A 27239-nucleotide genomic window follows, 5' to 3' on the forward strand; every position below is an offset into this window, starting at 1 on the left:
ACAATTATTAGATAAATAAATAGTGGTAGTGTGTGTTTTTGGCTAACCTAAAAGACTGTCAAGTTAGAAGAATCATCAAATGGAGGCAAAAACCATATAATAATGTAAATCACAATAAATAAGTCCTGCTCATGAAGACCTCATACACCCAGGAAATTCAAACGTAATAACAATCAGTTTGTCAAAATCTTTGGTGAAAGTAAAACGTGTATATTATGTCGCAGTATAAATCATATTTTACTTGTAAAAGAAAATTTAAAAAAATCCTCACTGAAGAGATAATATGGCAAAGCTGTTTTTTCTCAATGTACAGAGAATAATTAGTGATGCAAGAATAATAAACAGCACGCTTGGGGTAAACAGGTTCGTTCCAGTGTTGCTTGCTATGACCTGTCTGGATAACCAGAAGTCATCATCAATCTGGGAGCTGTGCCCTTCAAAACAAGCTCCAGTCCACTGAAACACACACACACACACACACACACACACAAACGTATAGGCATGGGGAAGCAGGTCTTTGGCTGCAGACGAGCAGGGTTGCGTGCCTCATCGCTTAGGTTGGGGAGTTCACAGTAGCAAGCGACCACAGACGGCAGCGATCATTAGGTCATCGTGGGCTGGAGAGTGGTTTGCATGAGTGAAGGTGTGTTTGTGTGTGTGTGTTATTTAGAGAAGCTCCATTAACAAAGGAAGACTTGGCCTTTGTTCAAATTGAAACTTTCACATTAGGTCTTCTGTCCAGCTGCTGAGTCAAAGCAGGATGTAGGTCTCAATAACGGCCTACAAGTGTTCCAGCAGAGTGTAGGAGGATATTTCTTTACCCTCTTTGTATCAGAAGATAAAAACAAAACATGATGGATTAACATTTCATCTCCAATGGGAGCACCATTTGTAGATACAAACCTTCTACAGGAATTCTTATCTTGACACGTAGCATCTTTTTTTAATAAGAGGCATTTTGCGAAAACTTCTTGTCCTGGAGCCAAATTCCCCTGTCAGCACTATATAAGTTGAATAAATGATTGACTCAGATTGTCGTTTGTTTGAGCATCACCGACCTCATTTTTTTTTCATGTTCCAGCTGGTGAGGCCACTTATTACTTAACCCATAAAACAATAAAATATTTCAACAGTGTTATTGACTACAAACAGTATTAACCCTGTAGTAATGGACCGGTGCTGCACTGCATAACAGTCATAGCTCTTCCAATCTACTCGGCACATACATGTATTTAGTATTCTCTGTAAATACAACATGAAAACCTTCAGGTGGTACTAATTTAGATACTTTCTTTGGACAAGCAAACCCCCCTAATCCCTAAATATCCAATGGGATTTTCTCTGTGGTGCTCACTGGGTTTGAATACAACATTTAAAAATTAGCAGCACCTTTGTTTAACTTGAGAAACACCTTTATTTCCTATTACAGAGCAGCTGCCATAGTGACCTGCACTATGCTGACTCCCAGAATGATAGTCTTCTGTCCAAACGCATTGGGACATGAAGGATGTCTACACCAATCAGCCACAACATTAATCCCACCTGGTGGTTTTAATATGAAAATGTTTTGTTTTTCTTATAGAAATATTGAGAGCTAATAAATGGTCATGGATCATTACTGGTTAATATCCTGTCAACAAAACATGGTTAAAATCAGCTCTGCTTTTTTAATTACTGTACATCTTTTGCTAGAATTACAATATTCAGTACTGTTTAAAATACTTGTTTTTTTAGTGGAGTATCTTCACCTTTGCACTTTAAGTAAACAAATATAAGTACTCATCAGATTATCTATAAAGAGATGAAGTGGCACTTTTATTAAAGAATTATTAAAGGCCAACGCATGCAGTGTTCGTCCACCACCTCTGCACACAGTGCATCACATTTTGCTGCAGACAGCTCAGAGTGGCCATGTTGACCCTTATCCTCCATGAGACTATGATGATCACTAGTATTAATGAGGTGGCCGATCGGTTTTAGGTATCTTGCTGGTCTATTGCAATAATTTAGTACTGACAGAAAGTTTGTTAACAGTAGAAAACAGCCCCTCTGGGATTTAACTGAGCTTTTTGTGATTGTTGCATCCCCAAAATTTCACCACACATCACCTTTTCTTTGTGATGCATGTTTCAATGGTTTTCTGATGTTTTAAAGAGCAAGGTCATGCAAATTTCACTGAGGATTGAAATTTTTGCCTTCACAATGTTGGAAATTTTCTTGAGGGACTGACAAAATTTGAATCCATTTACTCTTTAAATGAGTGGTTTCAAGAGAGGCAGAAAAAACGTGGTTGTTTTTTTTTTGGGGGGGGGGGTTGGTTTTGTTTTCTTGCAAATCACTAGCTCTTGTGCTTGTCGGTCTCTTTTCAAACACGCTGTTAGCAGTTTTCATTGAGACTGTCTTTTTGGCAGACAACTGAAAATTGTTGATAGGTCTGTTAATTATTCTATTAAACACAGACGTTGGTGCTGAATGTTTTTTATGCAACTTGTCCATGTTTTATCAGCTAGCAACAGAAAATGATCTTGTCATTAATCTGAATGGCATGAAAGGCATAAGGATACTTCATACCGTTTTTATTAATTGGACTTTTCATGTAGACTGACTACAAATATATTTGAGTTAAAGTCCTTCAATAGTGAGTAGAATTTTAATATATCATGACGCTTTTACGTGTTGCTTCAAAAAAACTGTTTCTGTTGCTATTAAATGGTTAGAACTCCACATACTTTAATTGAACCTCACTTTAACCTAACGTTTATGTCCTGACTGATCGGAGCAGCTGATGTGAGTGTTGTAATGATGTTTTTGAACAACAATGCCGTGTAGCTATTCTCATTTCACATACATTGCTGTGGTTATAGGCCAAGACGGGCAGAATGCTTTCAACTTTTATGATACAAAGTTGTGCCAAGAGCTTTCTGCCCCGCTGCCTGTCTCCGCAGGGATTTCAAAGGGGAAAGCAACACATGCTGTCATTCATGTCCTGCCATTCAGATAGACCATTACGCTCATATCAGATCGGCGCTTTTGATGACCGGAGTGACAGAAAAAAACAAATAGCGAGCACAAGGCTGTGAAAGTTTTGCAATGCAGTGCGTTAATTAACGAAGGGGTTTACCAATTAAGCGCTCCTGATTGGTGTGCGAATATCAGTGCAGTCACGCAGTTTGGGACTCAGCGAGTAACACCACTGTTTGCGGAACACAAAGACCATAAACAAGCCCTGGCAACAAGTACACAGCCAAGTGTGAATGGCTGGGCATTTCAAACAATTCATGGCTTTTCCAAAGAGCTCAACTTTATTTCAACCGGGAGAAGAATAGAGTAGTTTATTTTATTTGCTTTGTGAGATTTCTTTTTTTTTTTTGAAGCAGTAAAAAGTGTAAGAGAAGAGGAAGAAAAAGCACCTTTTAAAATCTGTATGTCCTTCACATAAAACATGCCCATGTTACAAGGAAACTAGTGTCCTTATCTTACTCATCATTGTTTACAGCAGAGGTGGGTTAAGGAGAGCATTTGATATGTTAAACTGTAGAATAATTTTAGATTTTAGGGAGAACAACCATGTTGAGCTTAAAAAAAGAAAAAGTGGCATTTTATTTGTCATGTTATGGTCAAAACAAATCATTAGTTGCAGTTCTAGGTATTTTATATCTAATGAATGTACCAAAGAAATCCAAATAACAAATGCTTAACATTTTCGGATATTGCTCATAAAAGACTTGGTAACCTCACTCAGATGCTGCAGTAAAAAACCCTTTTCGAAATTCCCATTTGTGCAGCTTTTCAAAGACTGAAACAATTCAGGTAACAACGTGGAAACAAACACTCACAAAGGAAAAAGTGTCACTGGATTTGGCCACAGAGATATTTATCCCTGTGTTTAAACACGTTCTAATTGTAATAATATGTTCCCTTTTGTTTTTCAGCAGCACAACGTGAGTCAGAGAACAAACACTTCATTAATCGAGTAGACTATATTAGGTAGTCAGTAATGAGGTGAATGTTTGAAGAACAAAAGCGATAATGACCCAAATGTTTGGTTTACCCATATATAATAATGTATTTATTGACAATAATGATACAGGTCTGCTGTGGGACAGACTGAGGTCAAGCCAACTAACAGATGTGTGTTTACTTAGCAGACCTCCTGGTTCTCTTGTCCCAGGAGAAGTTTGCTCCATAGGATTTCACCCGGGGCTTTGAGGTCCTCTTCTCTGTTATATCATAGCTCCAACCTGAAGGAAAAAACAACATGTAAACCATGGGAGAGATCATCATGTATATTCATTTTGGGTGAGTTCCAGCTACAATGAGGTGTTTTGTAGACATCAACAGGCTGTGTGTAGTCAGAAGTGCACTAATCGCTTTCATGCTGCAATAAACAGAGTAAGCCGGTTTCCTTTGCTTAGTTTCAACAAACTTTCCCAGATGGTCAAGTTCTGAGTCAAAGTGAACTTACTGACAAAAAAAACTACATGAACCTCATTTACCTTTGATTAGCACAGGACTGTTCTATGTTGTCATATGATCTTTTTAACATATCAAAAGTTTTTTGTTTTTTTTTAAATGAGTCTTTTATTAGGTATTTTAAAAGTGATCTTTTATTTTTATCATGTCACCTGATAGAAGTCCTGATCTAAAGGGTTTAATAAGCTGTGACCATAATTTTATTACTACTAGAAATAAAGTTAGCATAAAGAGTGGGGTTGACCTTCAACCGTCTGGTTGCCGATTTAGCGTTTTGTCGCAGCGTTTAGTTTTTCAATCAATAGACCCTGAAGTCATATTCGTCACTATATCCTGAAAACTGTATATTAAGCTGAACCAATGTTTTTGTTCAGGAAGAAGAGAAAAAAAAACACACATTTCATTTACCACCCAGGGTGATTAAGTACCTCAGCAACACTTTACTGTACGTGCGTGATGCTGTAACTGACTGTTAGAGATTTGATTAAAGTGAACACTGATCCAGATCAAATGTAGTTCCTGCTACACCAACCTTATTACTCTGCAGTCAATGTAGCAAAACTGGCAACCATCTCAGTCACGATTACAGTCTTACTAACAAAAGTTATTGGCTGCTACTCCTAATATTATTACCATTAACAATAAAATATCTTTGTTACGGAAATAAATTGTGTTCCTTTAAAATTACTTCTAATTGTTTGGTTAATCCACATACAATAAGTGGAGGCACAGTTTCCGTACGTTATTGTTTTACAAACAAATATTGCTTTAAATGTTGCATCTAAAATTATAGGAAATTCTTTGATTTCTTACCGTTTTTCTCAGCAAAAGCAATAGCATCTTCCTTGGTGGAGAAACTGAGTAAAATGTTGGATAAGGGATCAGCCCTGAAAGGCAGAAAGAGCAGTTTGTCACAATAGTCACACTGTAGATGATGCTGTGTACTGTGCAAACTGTAAAAAAAAAAAAAAACATATGCAACAATGTGTCCATATACATACAATCATTCAGTTATTTACTGAAAGCAATGATGACTCCTCAGTTCTCTATTCATATAATTATGGAAGATATTTTTAAAAATCCACAATGAGCAGGTACATGTATGAGACCCTTACGTTGAGGCCCAGCCCATCAGTGGGTTTTCCCAGCGCTCTCTGGTATCAAAGTCCATCTTCCACTTTTTGGTGCTGTTGATTCCTGACTGCATGGCTGTTTTGGCGGGCACAAAGATGTGAACCTTGCGGGTTTTGATGTGCTCCTCTGGGACCCCAGTCAGAGTGGTGATGTCCTAGGGAACAAATAGAAATCAAAAACATTTTGCTGTAAGTGAAGAGTGTGAATTACAAACTGGAGAACAGCAGGAATTAAAATCAACTGAAGCCTATACGTTCTCCTCCAAATGTGTCAGTATGGCAAGATTAATTTTTTGCTTCAATGTGAAGACATTTGTGTTCAAAAACATAAGTTGGAGATTAAGATAAAATTCAGAATTTCACCTTTAATTTGATGTTATCTACACGTAGATATTGCACAAGGATCATTCATAGCGATACATATAAATGTAGAAAGGTCCTATGAACATTCAAACGTAATATTACGTTGTGAGTTCTGAGCCCTGCTCCAACTACTGGTATCCAAACTTCAAAATGCAAGTGGCCATACACTGAGATGTCTGAATAGAGAACTGTAGTATTTGTACGGAAAATAATCTTTTTTCTTGTTGTTGTTGTTGTTGTTGTTGCAGGGCACCCATTGGTCTTCCATAACAAATCTGACATCCATTTGAGTTGACGACTGATGTCTTTTCTTGCAAAGAACAGGAGTTTGTGCAAAGAGAAGTCTGTTGAGAAAGGTCATCTGAAAGTGAGCTTTCAGCTCTGACAACATAATCTTAACGACAGAACCAGGGTTTAGAAAAATGTTGACTCGCTTTAAACAGTAGTTAGGCACGCAACTACTCTGTGTTTTATGTTTTTGCGCTTCTCATCTGTCTGTAGATTTATTTTCACTTTTAAATATGAGGGTCAAGACCAGCTCAAATTTATTTTCAGTGTCAGAAAAACAATAAAACATTTTTAATAGGCACTCAAGTCAAATAAAAGTTTGGATTGTGTTTTACTTGTCTGATATCAACCTGTGGGCATTTTTATCTTCAATTACATATGAATTTTCCTGTGATTTAAAATGCCAGTATGTGATTTGCTATGATGTGTTGCTTTTAAATGTCCAACAGTGTACTAAGAATTAAACACTTTCCAATAACAGTTCAGATATTCACATCTCTGTTTTTAGTCTTTTGAACAAGAACATCTCACACGTAAAGCCAATGAGCCTAATACAGGGGGGGAAAAAAACAATGTAATAATCATCTTTTTGTCGTTATTCATATGCCTTTGCATTGAGGTGGATGAAATTAATGCATAATACTTGAGGTGATTTATTCCAGACCATCAGAAAGTAGGCCAATGCGAAAACAGAAGGAGGAGGGGCCTTTGGGTGTACTAAATGCATATTCCTGAGCAACTGGAGCCCCTTCAAGCTCCTATGAAGGATCTGGTCCAATTCTTTAGGGAATTAGCAAACAAGCAATGGGAAGTCTGCGACAAAACACAGACGAACCTCCCAGCACGCAGGCAACAGCCACCCAAGACTGGGGGCTTTCCAGGGTGCTCTCCTTTCAATAAAAGAATTTTACACATTTCAATGGCCATTACAACTTCAAAGAATCAAATTTTCATCATTGTCTGTCATCTGCCAGTTGATTTGTAGAAAGGGGGTCGTTTTGCATGAACTCCACACAAAAGCCTGCTTTCCCTTTGCAAGAGGATCTTCCAATGGTATTTGAGCCTAGTAAATTACAGCTCCAACTGCTAAACTACTGCTCGTTTCTATGAAACATCTTTTACCAAGAGGCAAGACCAGACTCAATTTAATCATAAACAAGATCTGCACACTGAAAAGATTGCTAAAATGAAAGGGAAAAGATGAACAAAAGAGGGGGGGGGACTTCACAAGTGCTTGGTAATTATTTCCGGCTGCCCTATCTACTTAACCTTAACAATCCCTTCTTGTCACAGAGAGGAGGAAAACATGTTCTCTTCAACCAAAGGGGAAATGGTGCACAGTTCATGACACAATAATGCACGAGACAGAGTAAGCAGGTAATCAAAAATGTTTTTAAACGTCGCTACATTTTCTTTGGAATGAATAACGCACCACTGCAAAAGTGAGAGGTAAGGAAACGAGTATTCTGGTTTTGAGATAAATAAAATTTGCACCGAGAAACATTTAGCAGTTCTGGTCTCTGTTCTGCGGGATAGATGCATGAAATTCCTTCTCCGAGACGCATTATAAATTATACCCTCGGGATTAGCAGGCCTGACTACGGTTACATGTATGTATGTTACGTAAACTATAACTGACACATGAGGCCCATGTATGGTATACTGGTGCAATAATTTGTCCAGATGTAGAAGACCTCAATGAGGACAAGAGGTCCTTCATGAATGAAGGAGTATATGTCAAATAAGCTCTTCCAACAACTGAAAACAAACTACCCGTTATCTGACATTGTTTGAAAAACACGAGTCTAGACTTCTATGATACTTGCATGCATTACACTGGAAGCTAGGACGGTTATCAGCATAACAGGCTCATGCACAATACCCAGATTCACAAAGGGAATGATTGTGGCTGGAATGTGGTGTGTTCCCAGGAAGACTAGAGAAGGCCATCACAAAAGGAAAACCCACACGGTGGGCACTTTTTCTTCTGCCATGTACAGGAAGTAAAATGAGAACTATCAAGTTTGACACTATTCACAGGGCCTTCACGGGGCCCTACAATACCTGGCTGGGCAGACAGAAAGCTAGGCTTAAGAAAGGAGGGAAAAAGGCTGGCAAAGTCTCCGTCACATGAAAGCGTGTCGATATTTCTGACACCTCCAGGCTACGTGCCAAATAAAGAGCATAGGGGCTTGTCGCTGTGGGGCCGCTGGGCGCACTAGAATGCTGAAAGCTGGTAGCCCTAACGCTCCAACGGGGACCTGGAACGGAGGGTTTCTGTCTAAACAAGAAAAAAAAGAATCCTCAAAGTTTAGGGTGGAAAAAACTTAAAGAAACAACAAGGTATCAAAGAATTGAGAGTAAAAATACTATTTCTCTCTCGAGGGGACTTGAGGTATATAACACCTCTGAAGCAATTGCGTGAACTTTACTGTATTCTGATTAACATTAATAAAATCTGTCTTTTCCATCCTGATATGCTTTTTTTTCATTTTAAAAGTGTCTTTGATATGTTAAATGATGTAGATCATGAAATATCAATAAAACACAACCTTATTCCCATAGGTTTGTGTAGATGTTTAACTGTATCTGAACCCTAACCAATAAACATATTTGTTAAACAAATTTACATTTTTTGAAATTTTACTTCCAACAGCCTTCATATCCTCATCAGTGTCAACTCCATTTCTGCGGCTCTGGTACTAGAAGGTTGCATCCTTAATTTTATCCCCCCTCTACAAATCTCTGACTGGCCACATTTGGTTTCCTGAAAGTCATCGAACACAACTATTGACCTATTTGAATTGACGTAATAGAGAAAGCTTCCCCCTCTATTTCTGTATGTATCCTCCACTGGAGTTACTGACGTTGCCATATCGCTTAGCACATCTTGTCATTTTCCGATGATTTGCAGATGAATGTCCACATTTCCTGTTTTTCATTTCCCACAGTTTGTACAGTGAAATATTAAAACCATCTTTGCCTGCTCAGTGTTGTAAAATATGGTCCCCATATTCTTTCTAATATTATTTGCAGATCTTATACTAATGAAAGAAAAGTTAAAGGATTTTTGAGGTATCGTGAATTTCTGTAAAGGGAATTATCTGGGCCAAGACTTAATCTAATTCACCTAAAACATGGCTTTGTAGTCCATGCATCTTTAAGAAAATGAACCAGTAAAAAAATACAAATCATATTAATTTTTTAAAGCACGGGGAGCTTTGAATAATGGTTCATGCTGGGATACTTAGAGCATCACAGAGTTTGGAAAAACATAGACAAGGACTTGAAAAGAGGTGAGTATAACGACCTTGTCTTCTGAGAACATTACTGTTCATTCACTTAGTGAATTGAACAGCCCGGTCTTTTCCACTTGATACTCCCTTTGTACCCTAAAAAAAAAGATCACTTTAAATTTAAAATAAACCATAAAAATGAAAATCACATCTGTTCTTTCACTGATCCTGGATGGGCCAATTATTAGTCGTGAAAAAGATCCACTCTCAGATAATGGAGTGGGACAGACATGAGGATTTCAAAAAAAAAAAAAAAAGAAAATGTTCTAGAACTAGAACTGACGCATTCCTTTGATTACCAGGAGAATCACCTGATTTCCTATTGGTAATATCATTATTTATTAACCTGCTAATTATATTCTTTATTTGATTCATTATGCTTTTAAAAAAAAAAAAAAAAAAAAAAAAAAAGGTCAGAAAATAGTGAAAGTCACCCGTTGCAACTTCCCAGAAGCCACGGTGCCATTAAATTCCTGGATTCTTCGGAGGTGGTCCAACCCATAAGATGATCAGTTTAAAGTTGAAACAGATAAAAACCAAATATGGTCATACTTAAAAAGCTGATACCACAAATTACTTTTTGGTATTTTTGTTTGTAACCAAAATTAGTCTATTGTCAAAGTAGTTGCTATTTAAAATATTGCGAATTAGCATTGCAATTTACTAAAGAAATCATTTATATTACAGTACTAAAATATCTGTTGTTTTTGAAAAACATTTTCTTTTTAATTATTTTCTACATTTTCTATTAACTATAAGGGCTACACAAATCTAGCCACCTGAATAGGTTTCCACGGCCTAAAACATGTTTTTGCTATTTACACATTACCTTAAATCACAACACATAAACACATTCATTAGTAATGATAAAGAAAAAAAATTTTTTAGCTGCGCACAAAATTGTCTAATCCCTGAAAATAAGACCTGATACACAGTCATAAAGTCTAAACACATTGGTACTGGTGGTCTTTTTTAAGACCCAGTTAAAGAGTGTATTTTCCTGTTAGTACAGTAACCAAACAGACAAAAGATGTCTCTCCATGACTCGCTCAGATGAAGTATTTCAAGTGTCACTACCACATTGTTATGGGTATTAGTGGCCATCCATGACCAACGTATGGTCCAGTTTATCCAAGCACATAAACTCATATGCCTAAATGCTGACCAGCAGCCACAAAGGGTCACAAGGTCAGCTGAGCTGAATCATGTTGAGTCAGCATGTGGTGAAAGCCAAAACACATTACCCTTAACCCCCCGCTGCCCAGCCCACACCCAGACCAAGAGCCTCACTCATCAGCCTCACCACCGGCTCCCACCTTCAGACATCTTTGAAGTGGAAAAAAACATTCCAATTACTGATTGGACATAGGGGACATCTGTAATAGAAACAAATATTATGTTGCTTGCTCATGTGTGGGAGCAGTTCAGCGCTGGAGAACAAGCAGCAGCTGGCGTGAGGGTCATCTCAATTCTCACATTACGCATACCAGCAAGGATCGAAAAAAGAAAGTAAGGAAGGGGGTCATTTATGAATGTGCTGGATGCAGATGCAGTCGTTTGTGTGTAGTATGAATATCACAGACACAAAAGCATATAAGTAAACATTTTCCAAAACTATAGAAACATATCAAGCATTAATGTCAAACATTAATGTTTTTATTATATTTAACTGAATGTTGTAGTCTGACATTACAAGCAATGTGCACAGATTCCGTTTAGCTCTGTGGCGTGTGATTTGTAAGTAGTTTTTAAACATTTATTAATTGTAGGGGTAAAAAAAACAGATTGAGACAACAATCCATTGTTACAGCTCTGAAACAGGGCAATAACAGTATACATTGTTTAGTAGTGCACATTTAGTCTGTAACTACCTTCATTCAGATGTCACCCAACAGCAAAATATGACCATTAGCTCCACGTACCAATGCAGGCGTCCTCATGGGTCCTGCTTTGTCTTAACAACAATTCACAACTCAAAGATGCAGTAAACTATCACAGATGATGTAGAAAGACAAAAACAATAATCACATCTGAGAAACTGAAACCATAGAATCTTTGGCATTTTTGCTTCATTACTAAGTCCTCAGCTGTAATACATCTTTTAAAGTGAAATTCAAGCTTTGCTAAATGTTATCTTCTTTGTTACTAATACTACAAATAAGATAAGACAAAAATTATTTATGAAAGGCAGTAAAACTACTTTATAAAATAAAAGGGGGAACTAGATTACAACTACTTTTGAAGTGTAGGCAAATAGAAGAAGCAAACCATTCATCCACTCTTCAAACACTCAGCAGCTAGACACTTCCTAAAACTACCCAGCGCTGACAGAGCTGAGGAGTTTGCTTAAGAGGCTTAGTCTCTATGGAAGAGAGTGTTAATGAATGAAATACTATTTAGTGGATGATACATAATAAAGCCTCTTGTCTGGCACTCTTCAAAGACCAACATCCTCTGACCCACTGCTCTAAACTTGGGCTGAGAGATTTTTTTTTTTTTTTGCATAATCTCGCTGTATGAGAGTGCAACCAGACAAAACAGACACTTAAGTTGTCTATGTGCAAAGGAGGGAGGCATGGAGAGGAGGATGAGAGGGAGAGGAAGGGGGTGGGGTGGTGAATGTGGTCTGCTCCACTGCAGGTCAAACTGTATGTCTGAGGCTAGACAAGCTTATATACACCCCTGCACTGCAGACTTAAACTGCTTGTGCTAAAGTCATTCTCATTGAGGGATGGCTGGGTTTATATTGGGATTCTGTGTTTTCATCGTCCAAAGCAATTTTACATTATTTTGCAATTTTCCAACTGAAGTGAGTGAGGGTTTTATGCTAAATGATAGTCTCATAACTTGTTGAATTTTAATGAAATGAAGTTTAAGCCAACCGATCAGCCCTAACCCTGCTCTTCGACTGGCTTCCATTTAAGGGGATTCTCTTATATCTTTGCATAAAATAGAATATAACAGAATGGAAAAGAATAGAACCTTTTGTCATCATTGAGCACAGTTACATGTAATGTTAATTTTATTCTCTGCATTTAAACCATACGTGGGCTGGAAAATGATCAGGGAGACTTCTGAGTCTCAGCATGATGCTCTATCCTTTGACACACCAGGCCACTATAGTACTAGTAATTTATTACTGGCAGAGTTCGGATCATCCAAACTTAAGTGAATTTTCTTTTTTCTTTTAAAAACACCCTGCTAACTGCTTTTAGACTCAACTACCTTATTGCAATCAGTCCTCACAGCTTTTGGCCAGATGTTATGTTACTTGCCATGCAAGCTGTGGGCCTCAAATTCACAAGAAACTAAAGATTTCAGATTAGCAAACTCAACATGCCAAACATCAAATGGGCCCACTATTTTAATACTTTTCCTCTCTTCGTCCTTCTCCTTCCTTCCGCCTCAACTCCCCGCACTCTAATAACTGTCCTTCGCTGTCTCGTAAAACCCTAGTGCCTTTGGAGAACTCTATAACAAGGCTTCACAAGCGCTTTAAGATTATGGTGTTGTCTTTATGTGGAGAGGGGGAGTTCACTTGGCCACAGCTGAAGCAGGAGTAGACACTCAGGCACAAGTGGGAGTATTAATGCATATTGAAGCACCTGCTAAGGTTATAACCACAATTGTTTCTACAAGGGGCAAGAGAGTAAAAGCAGAGGTCAGACTCTAATCGAGCAAGACTGCAGACATTATGTGTGAAGCTCTGTATCAGTGGCCAGCCAGCCGGACACTGAGAGCTGCCCAGCATGCTTAATCAAACAGTAATTACAAACAAAAGCAGGACGGCATGGGCACTCTGAGGAACAGCTTTGGACAGTGGAGCTCTATCACGCAGGTCTTTTTGTTTGGCATCATTTCAGAAATTCGGTGGATGACACTTAAGCAATTTTTTATTTTATTTTATTTTATTTTATGAGCTTTAAAATAGAAATTTAAAAAAAGGCCAACAATTAATTTTCATTCTTTAACATGCAATTGGTTAATTCCAATTTTATGCTCACACAAATGTCAAATAAAGGGAACTTTTTTGCTTGAAACATTACTTTTAAATTAAAATACCACATTTTGTGTCATTTAATGGCAGGGAAGTTGTGAATAGTTAGATATTAGTAACATATTATCACCATTTAAGGAGATATTGATCATTGTAATGCAAACACAGCCAATATATAAGGACTGACAGCATAACTTAACAACTGTCCTTCATTCCACCTGCTGAATGCAAATCTATTATTCACTGTTGTTTTACCTTCAGTTTTTGTCTCTACAATCTCATGCACGGAAACTTCGTCACTTCAGCTGCTAAATGCCACATTAAAATCACCAGCTAGTTACCAACTTTGTCTGTCTGCTGTTTGGTGGTGGGCAGGTAGCATACAGTCGTTTGAGTTTTCATGTTGAAAATAGCTGTCTGTCACTGCAGAGCTGTACACTGGTGAGAGGACTAAAACTGTATAATTGCAGGCAGGAAAACCAGCCAAATGAGCTGAAAGATAATATAAAACTTGAAAATATAAATGCAAAGTCAGTGGGTTTATCATGATCTGTGACACCTGTCACACTTACAATAATTGTTTGATATACTATTGTTAATCACTAATCAAATATCAAAACAGTTACTCATTACTTTTCAGACTGCAGCAAAAACGTGTCCAAATGCAAGTAAAAAGCGTTCTTGCTGCATTAGTTCCTATTTTTGTACTGGAGGAGATTCTTGCCCTTCATAGCCTAAAATTGTCTGTAATAGAGATGGCCAAACAAACTGTAGAAACGCTAGTTTCTGTAAAGTTTGCATTTTCTGGACAGATGAGAACCAAGGACAAGGTAATGAGTCCCATAACATACATTTACAGAGTTTGGGGAATTAATTGAATATATCACTTGCACAGGCCAAAATGCAATCTCATCTAAAATGAGGTTATTCAAAAATGTTCACTACACAACAAGTGACACCAATTTCCCCTGAGGCTGCTCGAAAGAGACAGCGTGCGAACACAGCATAACCTCTCAATGGATCGAGACCTTTATTTGATTGGTCTAACCAGAAAGCGACTCACTTATTGACAGCCTGATGAATGAGTAGCATGCTGTCATATGCTGAATGCCCAAAAGGGAGACTGCTCTCATTGCCCTCTTCCATGTCAGATGGAGACCACTGTACTGTAAACAGCTGAGGGCCTCCCTCTTTGGCCTGTCTGCATTAGGGTACTTCCCGCCGTCGCCAGCAGCAGCATGCCACAAAGGAACCTCTGTGGCCAACAACACTGAAGTGGCCACTGTCTTTTTCGTGAGTCTCAGGGTGTCTCACAAACTTTCCATGCAAGCTTCTTTTCTTTCACCCCCTCCCCGATTTTTAGAGGCCCTTTTCTCCTCTCCTCTGCTGTTCCTCTTAGTGGCCCCTACTGAGAGGACAGAGACAGACACTCCGCCCAGCCAAAGGTTTGTCTGCCAGTATGGTCAGCTTGGGTCTGGGACAAAAGCGCACTGACGCTGCCCACATACGGCAACCCCCACCCTCACACCCACAAAACAAGTTCACAACAGACTCCCACGTTCTCCCCAAACTCCTCTTTCACCGTTATCTTCCATCTCTTGCAACTTCTAATGACAAACCATTCATTTTAAAGACACGTCTTTGTTTTCTACAGTGGTTACATTGATAATCTAGGCCACTACAAATGCATAACTATCTCTTTAGACTGGGCTTTACTACTTAAAGAAATGATGCACCAAAGACCCCTGTCAGATAATAGTCTAAAGCTACACACAGCTGTACCATATAACTTATAGAAAAAGAAATTCTGACCAGCGACTTTTTTTCTGCTTGATGGCCTGTAAAGTAGCATTTCTTTTTTTAACTCAAACCTGCTCTGTGCTTTTGGAGCTACAGTGTATACCTAAAGCACAGCAAATGTAGCGCATGGTCATTGAAATTCATGTCGTTTAACATTCATCAAAGTGATTGGGTTAAAGCTGGCTTTGTGTAGTTCTTTTCTTATAAACACCCTGTATATTATAAACTTAAACACCTGGTTTCTATAATCAAGGTGAACTGGAGAAACAAAACGTTCTTGTACAAAATAGGCCCGGCCTTGTAACCAGTGGCAATGAATGGTTAAGTAAAAATATAAAAGTGTAAAGTAAGTGACTGCATATTTACTCCCTTTAAATTAGGATTAAGAAGTTGCACATTTGGCTGCAATTACAGCTTTACACTTGCATGAATAGGTCTTATTTAGCTTTGAACATCGGGACACTGCAACTCTTCCTCATTCTTCTCTGCAAAACTGCTCAAGCTCTTTCGGGTTGTGTGGGGAAACTAAGTAAAAAGCCCTTTTCTAGTCCAGCTACAAAAATTTTTGGATTGAGGTCTGGGCTCCTACTTGACCCCTCCAGCACATTAAGGATAATTTTGGTCATTTTCAAATTGTTCGTATTGTCCACATTCAACATACAGATAGATTTTTGTCCAAACACTATTAAAAACACATCAGCCGGGCACACAAGTTCAGCGGATGACATGTTTCCATGTTCCAAAACTGGTGACCTTATTATTTTTAACTGGCCTAGTAGCACTGTATGCTCCAATTTGGCACTTCCTTACAAGTGAACTGCGCATGTGCAACATTTAAAGTGAAGAAGAGTGTGGACAATATTTAAAAGGGTCTTGGTTTTCAGCATGATGTTACACGTCATCCAAAACAGTAGAAGTCTATGGCAACGTGGGGTGGCTGTAGCTCATTTGGTAAGCCAGTCGTCCAGGGTCTGACAGGGATCCGGGGTTCGATCCGCGGTTCCGGCTATATGTCGAAGTGTCTCTGGGAAAGACACTGTACCCCTAACAGCCCATTCCCCTGCCCAGCTGTGCAGTGCCGATCCAAGCCCGGTAGAAATTTGGGAGGGTTGTGTCAGGAAGGGCATCCTGCGTAAAAACTGTGCCAAATCAACATGCGGACAATGATCTGCTGTGTCGACCCTGAACTCACAGGATACGCCAAAAAAAAAAAAAAAAACAGTAGAAGCCTGTGGCATCAACGAATGAGCAAATCTAGGGTGCAGACTGACAACTACTCAAACGAGAGTGGAGAGGATTCAGTGTTGGCTTAAGCATCTGTATGGTGATTGTGGACAGTAAGATTATTTTATAAAATGACCAAATTCATCCTTAAACTTGTTGTCAGAAGCAGAAGGAGCAGAAGGCTGCAAGTTTAAAATACAAAAAAAATAAATAAAAAAATAAAGACGACCTGGAATGGCTTAAAAATAATTAATAAATAAATAAATTTTGTTTCTACTAGATCAATTAATATTTTTAGTTTTTATTGAAAACATAAATGTGAACATTTCGCATGTTGTCTTTGTACTATTTACGAGCAAAAATAGGTTTTAAGTGATTTGAAAATTGTTGTATTCTGTATTTATGTACATTTTAGATCTAAACCTATCTGGAACTCTGTTTGGAACAGAATGGGCTGAAGGCTAGTGAATAGGTAGCATTTCAGGAAGATATAAAGTGCAAAGAACAGCTAAATAAGATTAAAAGAACAAATCTTTACTGCAGATTTATTCTGTTTGTGTCTGCTGTTCAGTTACCAACTGTGCTAGCAAAAGACAGAGCTCCAAATATAAGCAGCATTAAATATTAATAATATTAAACTCATGTAAGCTGCTTTGAAGACAGAGAGTGATTTCACCTTATATATCAATGATGTTACTTAAAAGAAAAAAAATGAATACCAGTGTTTATCAGTTTTGACTTAAATTGTTCCACAGAGGTGCTGAATACACTCACAGCAAACATAAATAAATCTGCATTACAGTGAGTGGTAAATCCCATAACATTTACAGTACTGGTAAGCATTAGTTAATGATCATAAATCTTTTATAGTGATCCACATCACTGATTATGTTGGTTTTTAATTTCATTTAATTAAAGCCAATCTTACTTTTAGTAATACCAAACAATTGGCTAACGAATTTAACAAATTTTTAAAAATTATGTAGTTCAATTCTCTTATAACTTGCAAAGGGCAAATTAAGGACTAACATGAGCTGTGAACACATACAGTACTACCAGTGGTAAAATTTGCCATTATGATTCTACTGTGACAAAAGCCTACTGTCAAAATGCAAGCTCATTTTGGCAGCAACTTAGAAGAGTTTTTAAACAATGTTTTTAGGAAAGTAATTGGAAGACAGCAGATCAGACAATGTGTCCGTCACATTTAACAGGGAGGAATTCTTACCAATTTCTCATCAACTGTAATAAGCTGCGTGTCTTGTCCTGGTTTCTCTGCCAGCCTTGATACCGATGTGCTTGTGAACCTGAAAACCATTAGACAAGCATTACATGCAAAGCATAAACTGACAAAGACAGATAAGCAGCAAACAAGTAAATAAAATGAGCATGTTACAGTCTAGAAAGAGTATCTTGGAGGAAGTGGTAAGATGACAACACAGGAAAAAAAAAGAAGGGAAAAGGAGGGAATTCCCCCCGCCACATATTAGTTCTGTCTGGTGAATTTCTGGCAGACTCTTGCCCTCATCCTAATGACAGGACGTGCTTAATGTTGGCTGTGGTCAACTGTCAGACGAGGGCTGTGTAGCTCATTGTAAATGTGCAGCCGTCACAAAACAGCAATGTGCCATGATGGCTCAGCCAGGAAAGAGGAGGTTCCAGGGAATCAAACAGTTGTACATTTATTTACAATCTATGAATTTTAAAACAAGAAATCCACCACGGACTAGTTTTGGTCAATTAACCAAGTAAAATGCCAATTGTGGGTTTTAATTAAATTAAGAGGTTGGAGCATTTACTTGCTAATTAGGTATAAATTTCAAATAGTTGGAAGTAGAATTAATCAAAAAAATTATTTAAACAGCTTTTATTTTAAGCCTCAAGCATTATTTTTACTCTCAAATAAGAGAAACACGCAACGGTTAGTTATTTCATATACAATTTGAGTTAGATGATTCAAACTATGTAAACAAAATAACTGCTTATTGTCAAGGGGGGATTTGGGGTACTTTATTTCTGTGTACATTATATGCATAACTGGATTGCTAATCTGGTTTTACAAGCATGCAAGCACATTACAAAATGCTGCAAACTATTGCATAGTGGTTGGGTTCATTACACAGAATGATAATCTGGCTAAAACTGAAACACACCTCTCACAAACAGTCAAACTTTAAATAAGTCACTTTCTGCCACATATAAATTCAGATAGCTAAGATCCTAGGTCAGTCTTCCCAACTTTCTCTTACTGTGCTGTTAAGTAAGCTCTGACACACAACAACAACAAAAAAAAAGACAAGAAACGGCATCTTCCGTCTTTATACTGTAAAATGTGTGACCCAAGATTCCAGAATAAGTCAGGAAAAGGATAGCTGTAATCAGATTACTTATGCATGTTACTTGTTCAAGTCCATGTAAAGTCATTCCCCAATTACCTGAGTAACCTCGTGACTTAAGTACATGTCAATACAGCCTATGATCTCAAATTTTTTATTAGGAAACTACACTGCCTCAATATTCACTCATGGAGAATCTTTGGTAACTGACAAGGAACCAATGTAGGATTATAGTGCAGTACCAGTCTTAATGGAATAAAATCATTTTTTCAAAAAATATTAAATAGTGTTGAAAGTCCTCAGTAAACAATACATTTAGATAGCTGAATAGGTCAAAAGCTATGAAGATTAATCATGTCATCTTTCACCAAGTACTGTCTGCTAGACCATGTGCTTTATTGTGAATGAAAATAGTGATACAATATCCAGGTAAAAAGGCAATAACTGATCATCTGATCCAGCTCGTCAGTCCAATGACACTGTGAAACATGATCTCACCACATCGCAGTAGACAGTACAACTACTGACATATTTTATCAAACACTGGATATCTCCCAGCTGCATGAACCAAATAAAAATGCACTTTCCTATTTTTTGCTTTTATAAGCAAAAGCACTTGTCTCCAACCCAATAGACAAATAAAAAAAGATCTTAACAAATCTTGCTGTTGGGCATCATTTTTGTAATAGTGTAGGGCTGGATGAGAAAGAATAACTTACAAAGGATAGACTGTATTCAGATAATTATTAAATTTACACTTATATAAAACCATGTTGTGCACATAATGCAGGGGCGTGCCAGTTGCTGCAAGAAATGTATGATGTCTGAACATAGCAAACTTTGTTAAGAGTGTGTAGTGTTTTGTTTTTTATTGGTAGCATCCATCGGTAAGATTCCTACAGTTGACTGAGGATTTAGCTGCTAGGCTACAGTTAGCGGCGGTGGGTCAGACAGTAATATTGGCCTTTCCGGTAATGGACTTTATTTAATAAAGTTCCAAGACTTGCCCAATATTAGTAACGGCATGCAGCATGTGTTGTTTGGGCCAATGAACAACCTTTGATTACGTTAGCCCTTAACTTGATTTGTATGGACTAGCCAGACAAGGCATTAGCTAATTATCTGGCTAGCCGAGCGCTGTGAAGACACTGCACACATATTAGCCCTACAAAATAGTTACTTTGAAGACTAAATAGGCAAGCAAGAACGTGGTGACGTGGGTAAACTCTCATACACTGCAAAACAAGGAGCGAAAACTATTCATATCTGTTTATTTAAAAGCATTATGCTAACGTTATTACTATGGTTAGCTTAACGTTACTATCGCTTGCTAGCCTTGCATTCCTGGAACACGACCCTCTTGGTTTACTGTCGACCTTGTGTTAAATATTGCACACAAAATGTCTCACAGAAACACGAGAGTATGTAAATCTATTAAACAATTAATATGAAATTACCTGATAGGATTAAGAGGCATTTTAGAAGCCGCGTTCATCACAGACAAACGCCCAAAGCCAAGAAGTGACATTGAGGACGCCATGTTTATTGTCAACAATGACGTACGGCGACTGAGAAGGAACAAACAGTACGAGCGTGCGACGAAGACTGCTGGCCATTTAGCTTCACCTAGTAAGAGTTTCCCTTTATATGACAAAAAAACTGGATGGAGTTGATGGAAAGAAACCCAGAAAAGAAAGATACTTATTGGTGATATATTGTCTTGGATAAAAACTAACTGCATCTCAAAATCATAAATGTAGGATTGTTCACAATAGCCTAACAAACCTAGATATATGAGATTACATAAGGATCGATCAACCAGTATAGAACAATTTGTAAATTCTCTGATTGTAGATGACGGTATTTCCTGGCAGTCATCACATGGCCCATCCCAATATGTAGGTCAGTCTAAAATGTGATTTAGGTTCACAGTGATGAGTATTAACTCCATGTTACTCACAAATCAATGATAAACAGAGCCAGATCAAGTATAAGGAAAAAACTTTTATTGTTTCACTCTTCATATCTGTACAAATACCATCAAACTTTGTATGTACATATGACATTTACATAAAAAATACAAAACTATATATTCATAACAGAATTTTGTATTTCTCTTTTGATGTTTGGAAATAAAAATGCATTCTGAGAAAACAAAACAAAACAAAAAGAAACAAAGTGATTAAGTCAGATATTGTGTTGAGTACTGCAGTATGTTAGTCCTATTTTAGCTCTGCGAGAGCAATATGGAGCACATTGGCAAGAAGACAGCAGACAAACGTTAATGGCACATTGTTTCCAAAATAATCAAGTATCATCCAAAACTTACCTCTGCTCTAATGTTGTGAGACAGAATAAAGGCTACTGAAAAATGTCTAGAGTTGCTGTCTCCATGTGGAAACAAACATAAAGGGCTAAAACTGGAGAATAACCAAAAAAAAAAAATATATATATATATATATATATATATATATATATATATATATATATATATATAAAGAAAAATGAATGGCTCTTTTTTTCTCTTCTGTTTCCTCACTGCTGTGTTGCACTTTTACAATGCTCTTTTGCAAAACCATTGAGAGATTCCCTTTGGTCAATTATTTTGAATTGTAAACAAACCAGAAACACTTTCTGTACATAAAATGACTGATATATTTCCAATAAATAAACACACAGCCTAAACATGCATTTACGTATGTGTGACATAAACATCTGTGATAGAGATCTGACAGAAACAAGCAGATTTTTACAGCTTGGGGAATGCAATTTACAGCTTGTTGAGGACTTATACTTACATGGTAACATGACAAATAAATAACACTGCTTCTCTTTGGACAAATATATTTCTTCATGATAAAAAAATTAAGTACAAGGGACAACAACGAAAAAAGAGGAAGTGAGTGGTAACACAATATATCATGGTAGAGAGTAAGCCGGACATTGTAAATGTATAAATTATAAAACACAAAAAGTATAAATAAACATCTAGCAGACTGAACTATATGTATACTTCCTTTTTCTTTAAAAAATAAATAAGCATACACATAATGTACAGTATGGGCATGATTCCTTGCCCTAGGACTGTTCCCCTAGTGATGGGAGCCTATCCATCCAGTATAGAAGATAAATGGACATAGCCCATGTAGTCTGAGTCCTCATCTTCCTCATCCTCCTCCTGGTCTTCTGTAATGGCTATATGGGAGAATATATGGTAGCTGTCGTATGAATATGGACCACAACAGCGCAGAATTTCAGTGAATGTTCCAAAAAAGCTCACAGCAAAAGCCACTGGCACACAGCCTTCCTTGTGTTTCTTTTTGTGTGTATGTATATGTTTATATTTGTGTGTGTGTGTGTGTGAGGAAGGGTCTGTGTGACTTGGCATTAACAATTACTGTCTAGCAAGTCAGGCCTGCAACAAGAGAAAAATGTGGGATAATGGAAAAGAGGGGTGGATGGGAGGTTGGGGGGAGGGGGGGGGGGGGTCACATGGTTGGTTAGGAGGGGTGAGGCTGGGTGGCAGGTATGAGGGCACTGGGGCTGATGGTTCCAGTGGCTTGGGTCTCTTTTAAGACGATTCCTGAAAGCAGACACACATAACACAGAAAAGTGTTCTTGTGTTCTCGTTTTGCTAGTTTCTTAGCTCTGATTGTTATATTAGTTTCTGGCTCAAATGTACAGGGAGGGAGGACTCTGTGTCACAGCCTGGCCCTAGCAAGCAGGTGTGAGGTCATCAACACAGTTCTGAGGTATTTTCTTTTCTTTTCACACAACTGATTTACATTGAACATCTAAAAAAAGGACACTAGCTAGACCAAGAGTGACAATACCAAAAGAAAAAAAAATCAAAAACAGACAGTCCCTCATCATTTCAAATGGATTTGGAAGATCCAATACATATTCTGGTAGACAACACATTCACTGGAACCGGCACAAACAATAAATGTTAGCTGATAAATGTTAACTTTTGTCCTAACTATGAGATGAAAAGTAAGAGAGCATGGTTCTACAAGCTTCTTATGCTTATCCTCACACTGTAAGTATCACATTTATATTTAACTCATGAGGTGATCATAAAGTTGGTCCCTTGGATTCCATCACATACCTTAGGCATATCACATTAAGGTACTGAGTCAGAAGAAAAAAGAAGAAAACTAACAAAGAAACATTCTTCCACATAGCAACTTGGAATGTAAATTTGATACTTCCTTGAGGCCGTTGTTCAATTTAATGGTTTGCCCACAGATTTGTGAGCACAGGAATGGCTCACTCTGTTCTACAGACAGGTAGGCTACATGAATCCATCATCATTATCGCTATCACGGCACCAATGTTACAATCACCTTATGCACATCATATGAGTATATTTGAAAGTATTCTGTTCATGTTGACATGTTGGCACCATGGTGTATGTCACAGCGGCAGTGCTTTTTTGAATTGATTGATTACAGCCAAAAGCAACAAAAAGTAAAACAATACAAAAACACAAATACACCATTATCATGAAATTAGCAGTGCGACCATGGACTTTACAAGCTGCAAAAATATGACCACTGCCATAAAAGTAAACTATTACTGATTAAAAACTGGATGTGATTTAAGGCAACCTACTCCCGCAGGTCACTAGCATGACCATAAACTTAAACGTTTAAATATCAGGACTGTTACACTGCAAACACAATTCCTTTCTCATTTCCTTCTTTATCATTTGAGCTAGTGTAATGAAGCGATCTTTTCCCTCTCTCAGATAGTGCTCTTATGTAGAATTATGCTTTTTTTTTCTCCATTCACTTTTTTGTTATTTATTTTTGTAGAAGGATTAAGAATAAGTAAATTGAAAAAACAAAACAAAAACAAAACACACAAGAACACAACACACACAGAGCCAGCAACAAAGACATCACCATGCAAGTTCTTCCATTCCCAAGTCCTTTCTGCTTGCTTAAGCTGTGCATGGTGGTGTGGCTGGGGTGGGAGTTTGGGGAAAGCTGGGAAGTGGGGCACTTTCAGGGGAGGTTTTGTTGGGAAAGCAACATGGAATATTGTCTTTTGCTTGGAGAGGGAGTGGGTGTTTTGTTTGATTTTCTTTTCATACTTTGCTTTTGATATTTACTTACAGTTGCAAGATCCCGAGTGCTTGACTTCCAGCAGCACCCCCATAGAACAAGCAGCTTGCTTCATGGCACATTCACTGGGATATGTGGTGTTGTCACTGGCACACACAGCCTCATCCGTCCTGCTTTCTGGACAGGTCTCATCACACAGCGAACAGCGGCCCCGGCTCATTCGTGCATCCCACAGACACTTTTTCCCCACACTGCACTGGATGTCCTCACAGGACTTGGCCTCTGCATGGAGAGAGGAAGAAATTAACACCGGAGGAAACCTTTGATTAGATGGATTATCACGAATGCTTTTCAAGTTGGATCAGATGACTGCTGGGTTTTTGGAGAACTAAGGAACAAAAACTTAATCCTGTTTTATTGGGTCAGGTCTTGTGGCATGGAACAAAAAGTCATGTTTTAATTAGCATTTTTAAAACTACATGACTTAATTTGGCTGCTTTCTGGCTACGAATCAATCTGACTTAAATAATAACTTGAAGCATGTCTGCCTGGCCCCCAACACTCCCCTGTTGTGCTATTTCTCCTTCCCCCTCTCCCTGTTTCTCTCCCATGTGGGATAGTGCTGCCAACATCAGGAAATAATAAGATGTCTATCATTTCTTGAGCAAATACAAGCAACTAGCAAACACACACACTCTCTCTGATCCCCCCCTCCTCGGTGGAATGTTGGCAAAAACCAGCAGAATAATTGTAAGGCTGGCCAGGAAGAAAACACACTCAAACAATATTCAAAGCCAGTGCCTTGAGGTGTTCTGAGGGAGTGAAGTCTCACGCTCTCACGTCTCTAATTGCACACTTACTAACGCATTTTCCCTCATACGCCACCCCAATGGATCTGCCGAGGAGACAGGTAGCTCTTCTCAGGTGACAGGCGCTGGCGTAGACGATGCCGTCGTTTCCGCACAGGTACTGCTCAGGCGACGTCACCTCGGGGCAAATCCGATTACACGTCACACAATACGCGTTATTCGTCTGGTCAACGACGCACGTGGAGCTGCCGGGGCACAGTACGTCACGGCACGTTTCTGTCGAGACAAAGAAATTCGAGGATTTCATTGAAATCACATGAAGAATAACATCAACTGAGGATAAACAGCTGCTTCCTTAGCGTGCGCCGAGCCAGTTAACATATAACCTCATACCTCGCCACAATTAAAGGTGATATTTTACTTACTCTTGCACTTTCCCTGGTATTGCACGTCCAGGTCCGGGTGGCCTTTACATTTAGCCTTCAGCAGTGCGCATTCGTCTTTGTAGGTCTTCCCATCTGAACCGCAGACTGGTCCTTTCCAAGTGATGTTGGAGCAGTCTGGTGCGCACACGCAGCGGGGCTTACTTCTTCTGTTCAGCTTGCACCTCTTTCCAGGCCCACAGTCAACGTTATCACAGGTTTCTAAAATCAAAAAGGTCTGTGTTACGTGGTGCTGTTGGAGATTTTGGCCTTCTGGATAAAATTACGCATAAAGTACACACAGGGATTCATTTGACCATATGGGGATGTGTATTATGAGAAAACGAAGGGAAATGAGTGCACCTCCACCTTTGCAAGGTATGCAATTAGGGGCTCCACCATTGAAGATCATCCACCTAAACAGCGTGCTGTTGGGGACGTCCTCCTCGGTCCAGGACGTCCCCAGTCTTCCACTCCGACAGCACTCCTCCCTGCTCATCCCGGGCATGTAGAGCACCTGGCACCTCCCGTTCTTACCCTGCTGCAACCAGCAGTTCCCAGCTGTAAACAGGAAAACAAAACAAACAAAAAAAAAAAATCGAATGTCGCACGTTCAGCGTCTGAAACCGCTGACCCAGACGCACTAGACACTCACGCAACCCGTATTATCCGAGACGCTCCCTCCCCTCTCGCCCTCCCGGCAGCATTTTGTCTGATTTCTTTTTTCTTTTTTCTTTTTTTGCGACACTGTTAACACTTGCCTATCCCATCTGTGACTGACAGCACTTACAATGCTGCCACAAACCAAAAAAAGTAAGAATCTTTGGAGGTCGGGGGTGGGGTGGGGGGGCTGTCTTTTATTTCCATAGCCTCCTTGTTATCACTGGACAGAAAGTGGAGCGTCTAGACAGTGTTAAATAGCAGCCAATCTCCTTTAGAAAACCACGGTCTGTAGGTAACAAGGCTAAACACAGCACCGTCTCCAACGCCTCAGAACAATATCCCAGACATGCACCCACCAGACAATGACGTGCGAATTAAAAAGCAGCTTAAAGTTCGTTTCCAATGCAGAAAAATCATTACCAAACACAGAGTTGTTATCCTATTTCTATGGCACAAAAATATCCTTTGATCCAGATAACAGCAGGATGTCTAGACTCAGACAGACACGCATGACATAAGTGTTCATGAACTGGTGTGTACCTTAAACTGAACACAGATTTCTGTTATGTATATTTGAACAATGAGCTAACGAATCAAAAAAATATAACAATGGGTGCAAAACCCGCCAGTTTAATTGTTTTTATCGTAACTAAAAAAGCCTTTTTTGCTCACAATGCTCACTGGAAAAAAAAAAAAAAAAAAAAAAAAACGTTACACAGCCATAATCTGACAGTGGATATTCTGAAGTTTGTTACAGGTTTGTCGACAACATCGTGAGACACTTAACGCTCATGCAAAAAAGTATTAGACTATGCTCAAAAGTATCACACTATGCTCAGGTAATTTGGAGAGATGGCGCTGCCACAAACACGGCGTGGCGGCTTAAGTGTGTGCGCCTGGCGAGAGCTGCAAAAACTTGTCATACAGTCTGACTTTGAAGTGCCCCATATGGCACCTGTTTTATGGGCTCTTTACGCACGCACTGTCCGATGAACAGAGTTTTATCGGGGAGAAAGGACATTCACTTTGAAAAGTTTCTCGCTCGCAGCAAGTATCCCATACTCGTGTGCGCTTCGTGGCTGTCAGGAGCCCAAGTTTTTTTGTTTTGTTTTTTTCCAGAACCGCACAGACTAAAAGCAAACTAATCAAGAGAGCTTACCTTGAACTTTTTGATGTTCCATGAGGTGACAAAGCCATATGGAGATAAGAAAAATGCGCAGGTGAAGGTGGTGTTTCAGCATCCTAAACATGATGAAGAGGCAAAATGAACCACGTATTTGACACAGGCAGCGCAAAAGTAATCTGCTTAAGGTGGCAGTGTTGAATAAGTGTCAGTCTGAGAATGCAGCCTCTCTTTTTAAATCTA

The 27239-nt window shown here is 38.7% G+C and overlaps 2 protein-coding genes across 4 annotated transcripts; both read right to left on the reverse strand.

Annotated features, from left to right (window-relative positions):
- Window positions 1–4041: 4041 nt before the first annotated feature.
- Window positions 4042–20525, reverse strand: ndufs4 (NADH:ubiquinone oxidoreductase subunit S4). The gene is made up of 5 exons (XM_067521978.1): window positions 20368–20525; window positions 17803–17881; window positions 5589–5761; window positions 5287–5360; window positions 4042–4241 (listed from the first exon to the last, which is right to left on the reverse strand). The coding sequence occupies exons 1-5, from the start codon at window positions 20448–20450 to the stop codon at window positions 4138–4140; spliced, it is 513 nt and encodes a 170-aa protein (XP_067378079.1). The 5' UTR covers window positions 20451–20525; the 3' UTR covers window positions 4042–4137.
- A 369-nt stretch (window positions 20526–20894) lies between these two features.
- Window positions 20895–27239, reverse strand: fsta (follistatin a). Of its 3 annotated transcripts, none has more exons than XM_067521998.1 (6): window positions 27033–27239; window positions 25574–25771; window positions 25214–25432; window positions 24840–25064; window positions 24031–24261; window positions 20895–22105 (listed from the first exon to the last, which is right to left on the reverse strand). In XM_067521998.1, the coding sequence occupies exons 1-6, from the start codon at window positions 27121–27123 to the stop codon at window positions 22017–22019; spliced, it is 1053 nt and encodes a 350-aa protein (XP_067378099.1). In that variant the 5' UTR covers window positions 27124–27239; the 3' UTR covers window positions 20895–22016. The 3 variants fall into 3 exon arrangements, with proteins under 3 accessions (XP_067378099.1, XP_067378101.1, XP_067378100.1); XM_067522000.1 differs by having other exon boundaries at window positions 20895–22493; XM_067521999.1 differs by having other exon boundaries at window positions 25580–25771; window positions 27033–27238.

This window comes from Channa argus, chromosome 11 (assembly GCF_033026475.1).
Source record: "Channa argus isolate prfri chromosome 11, Channa argus male v1.0, whole genome shotgun sequence".
NCBI classification, from domain to species: Eukaryota; Metazoa; Chordata; class Actinopteri; order Anabantiformes; family Channidae; genus Channa; species Channa argus.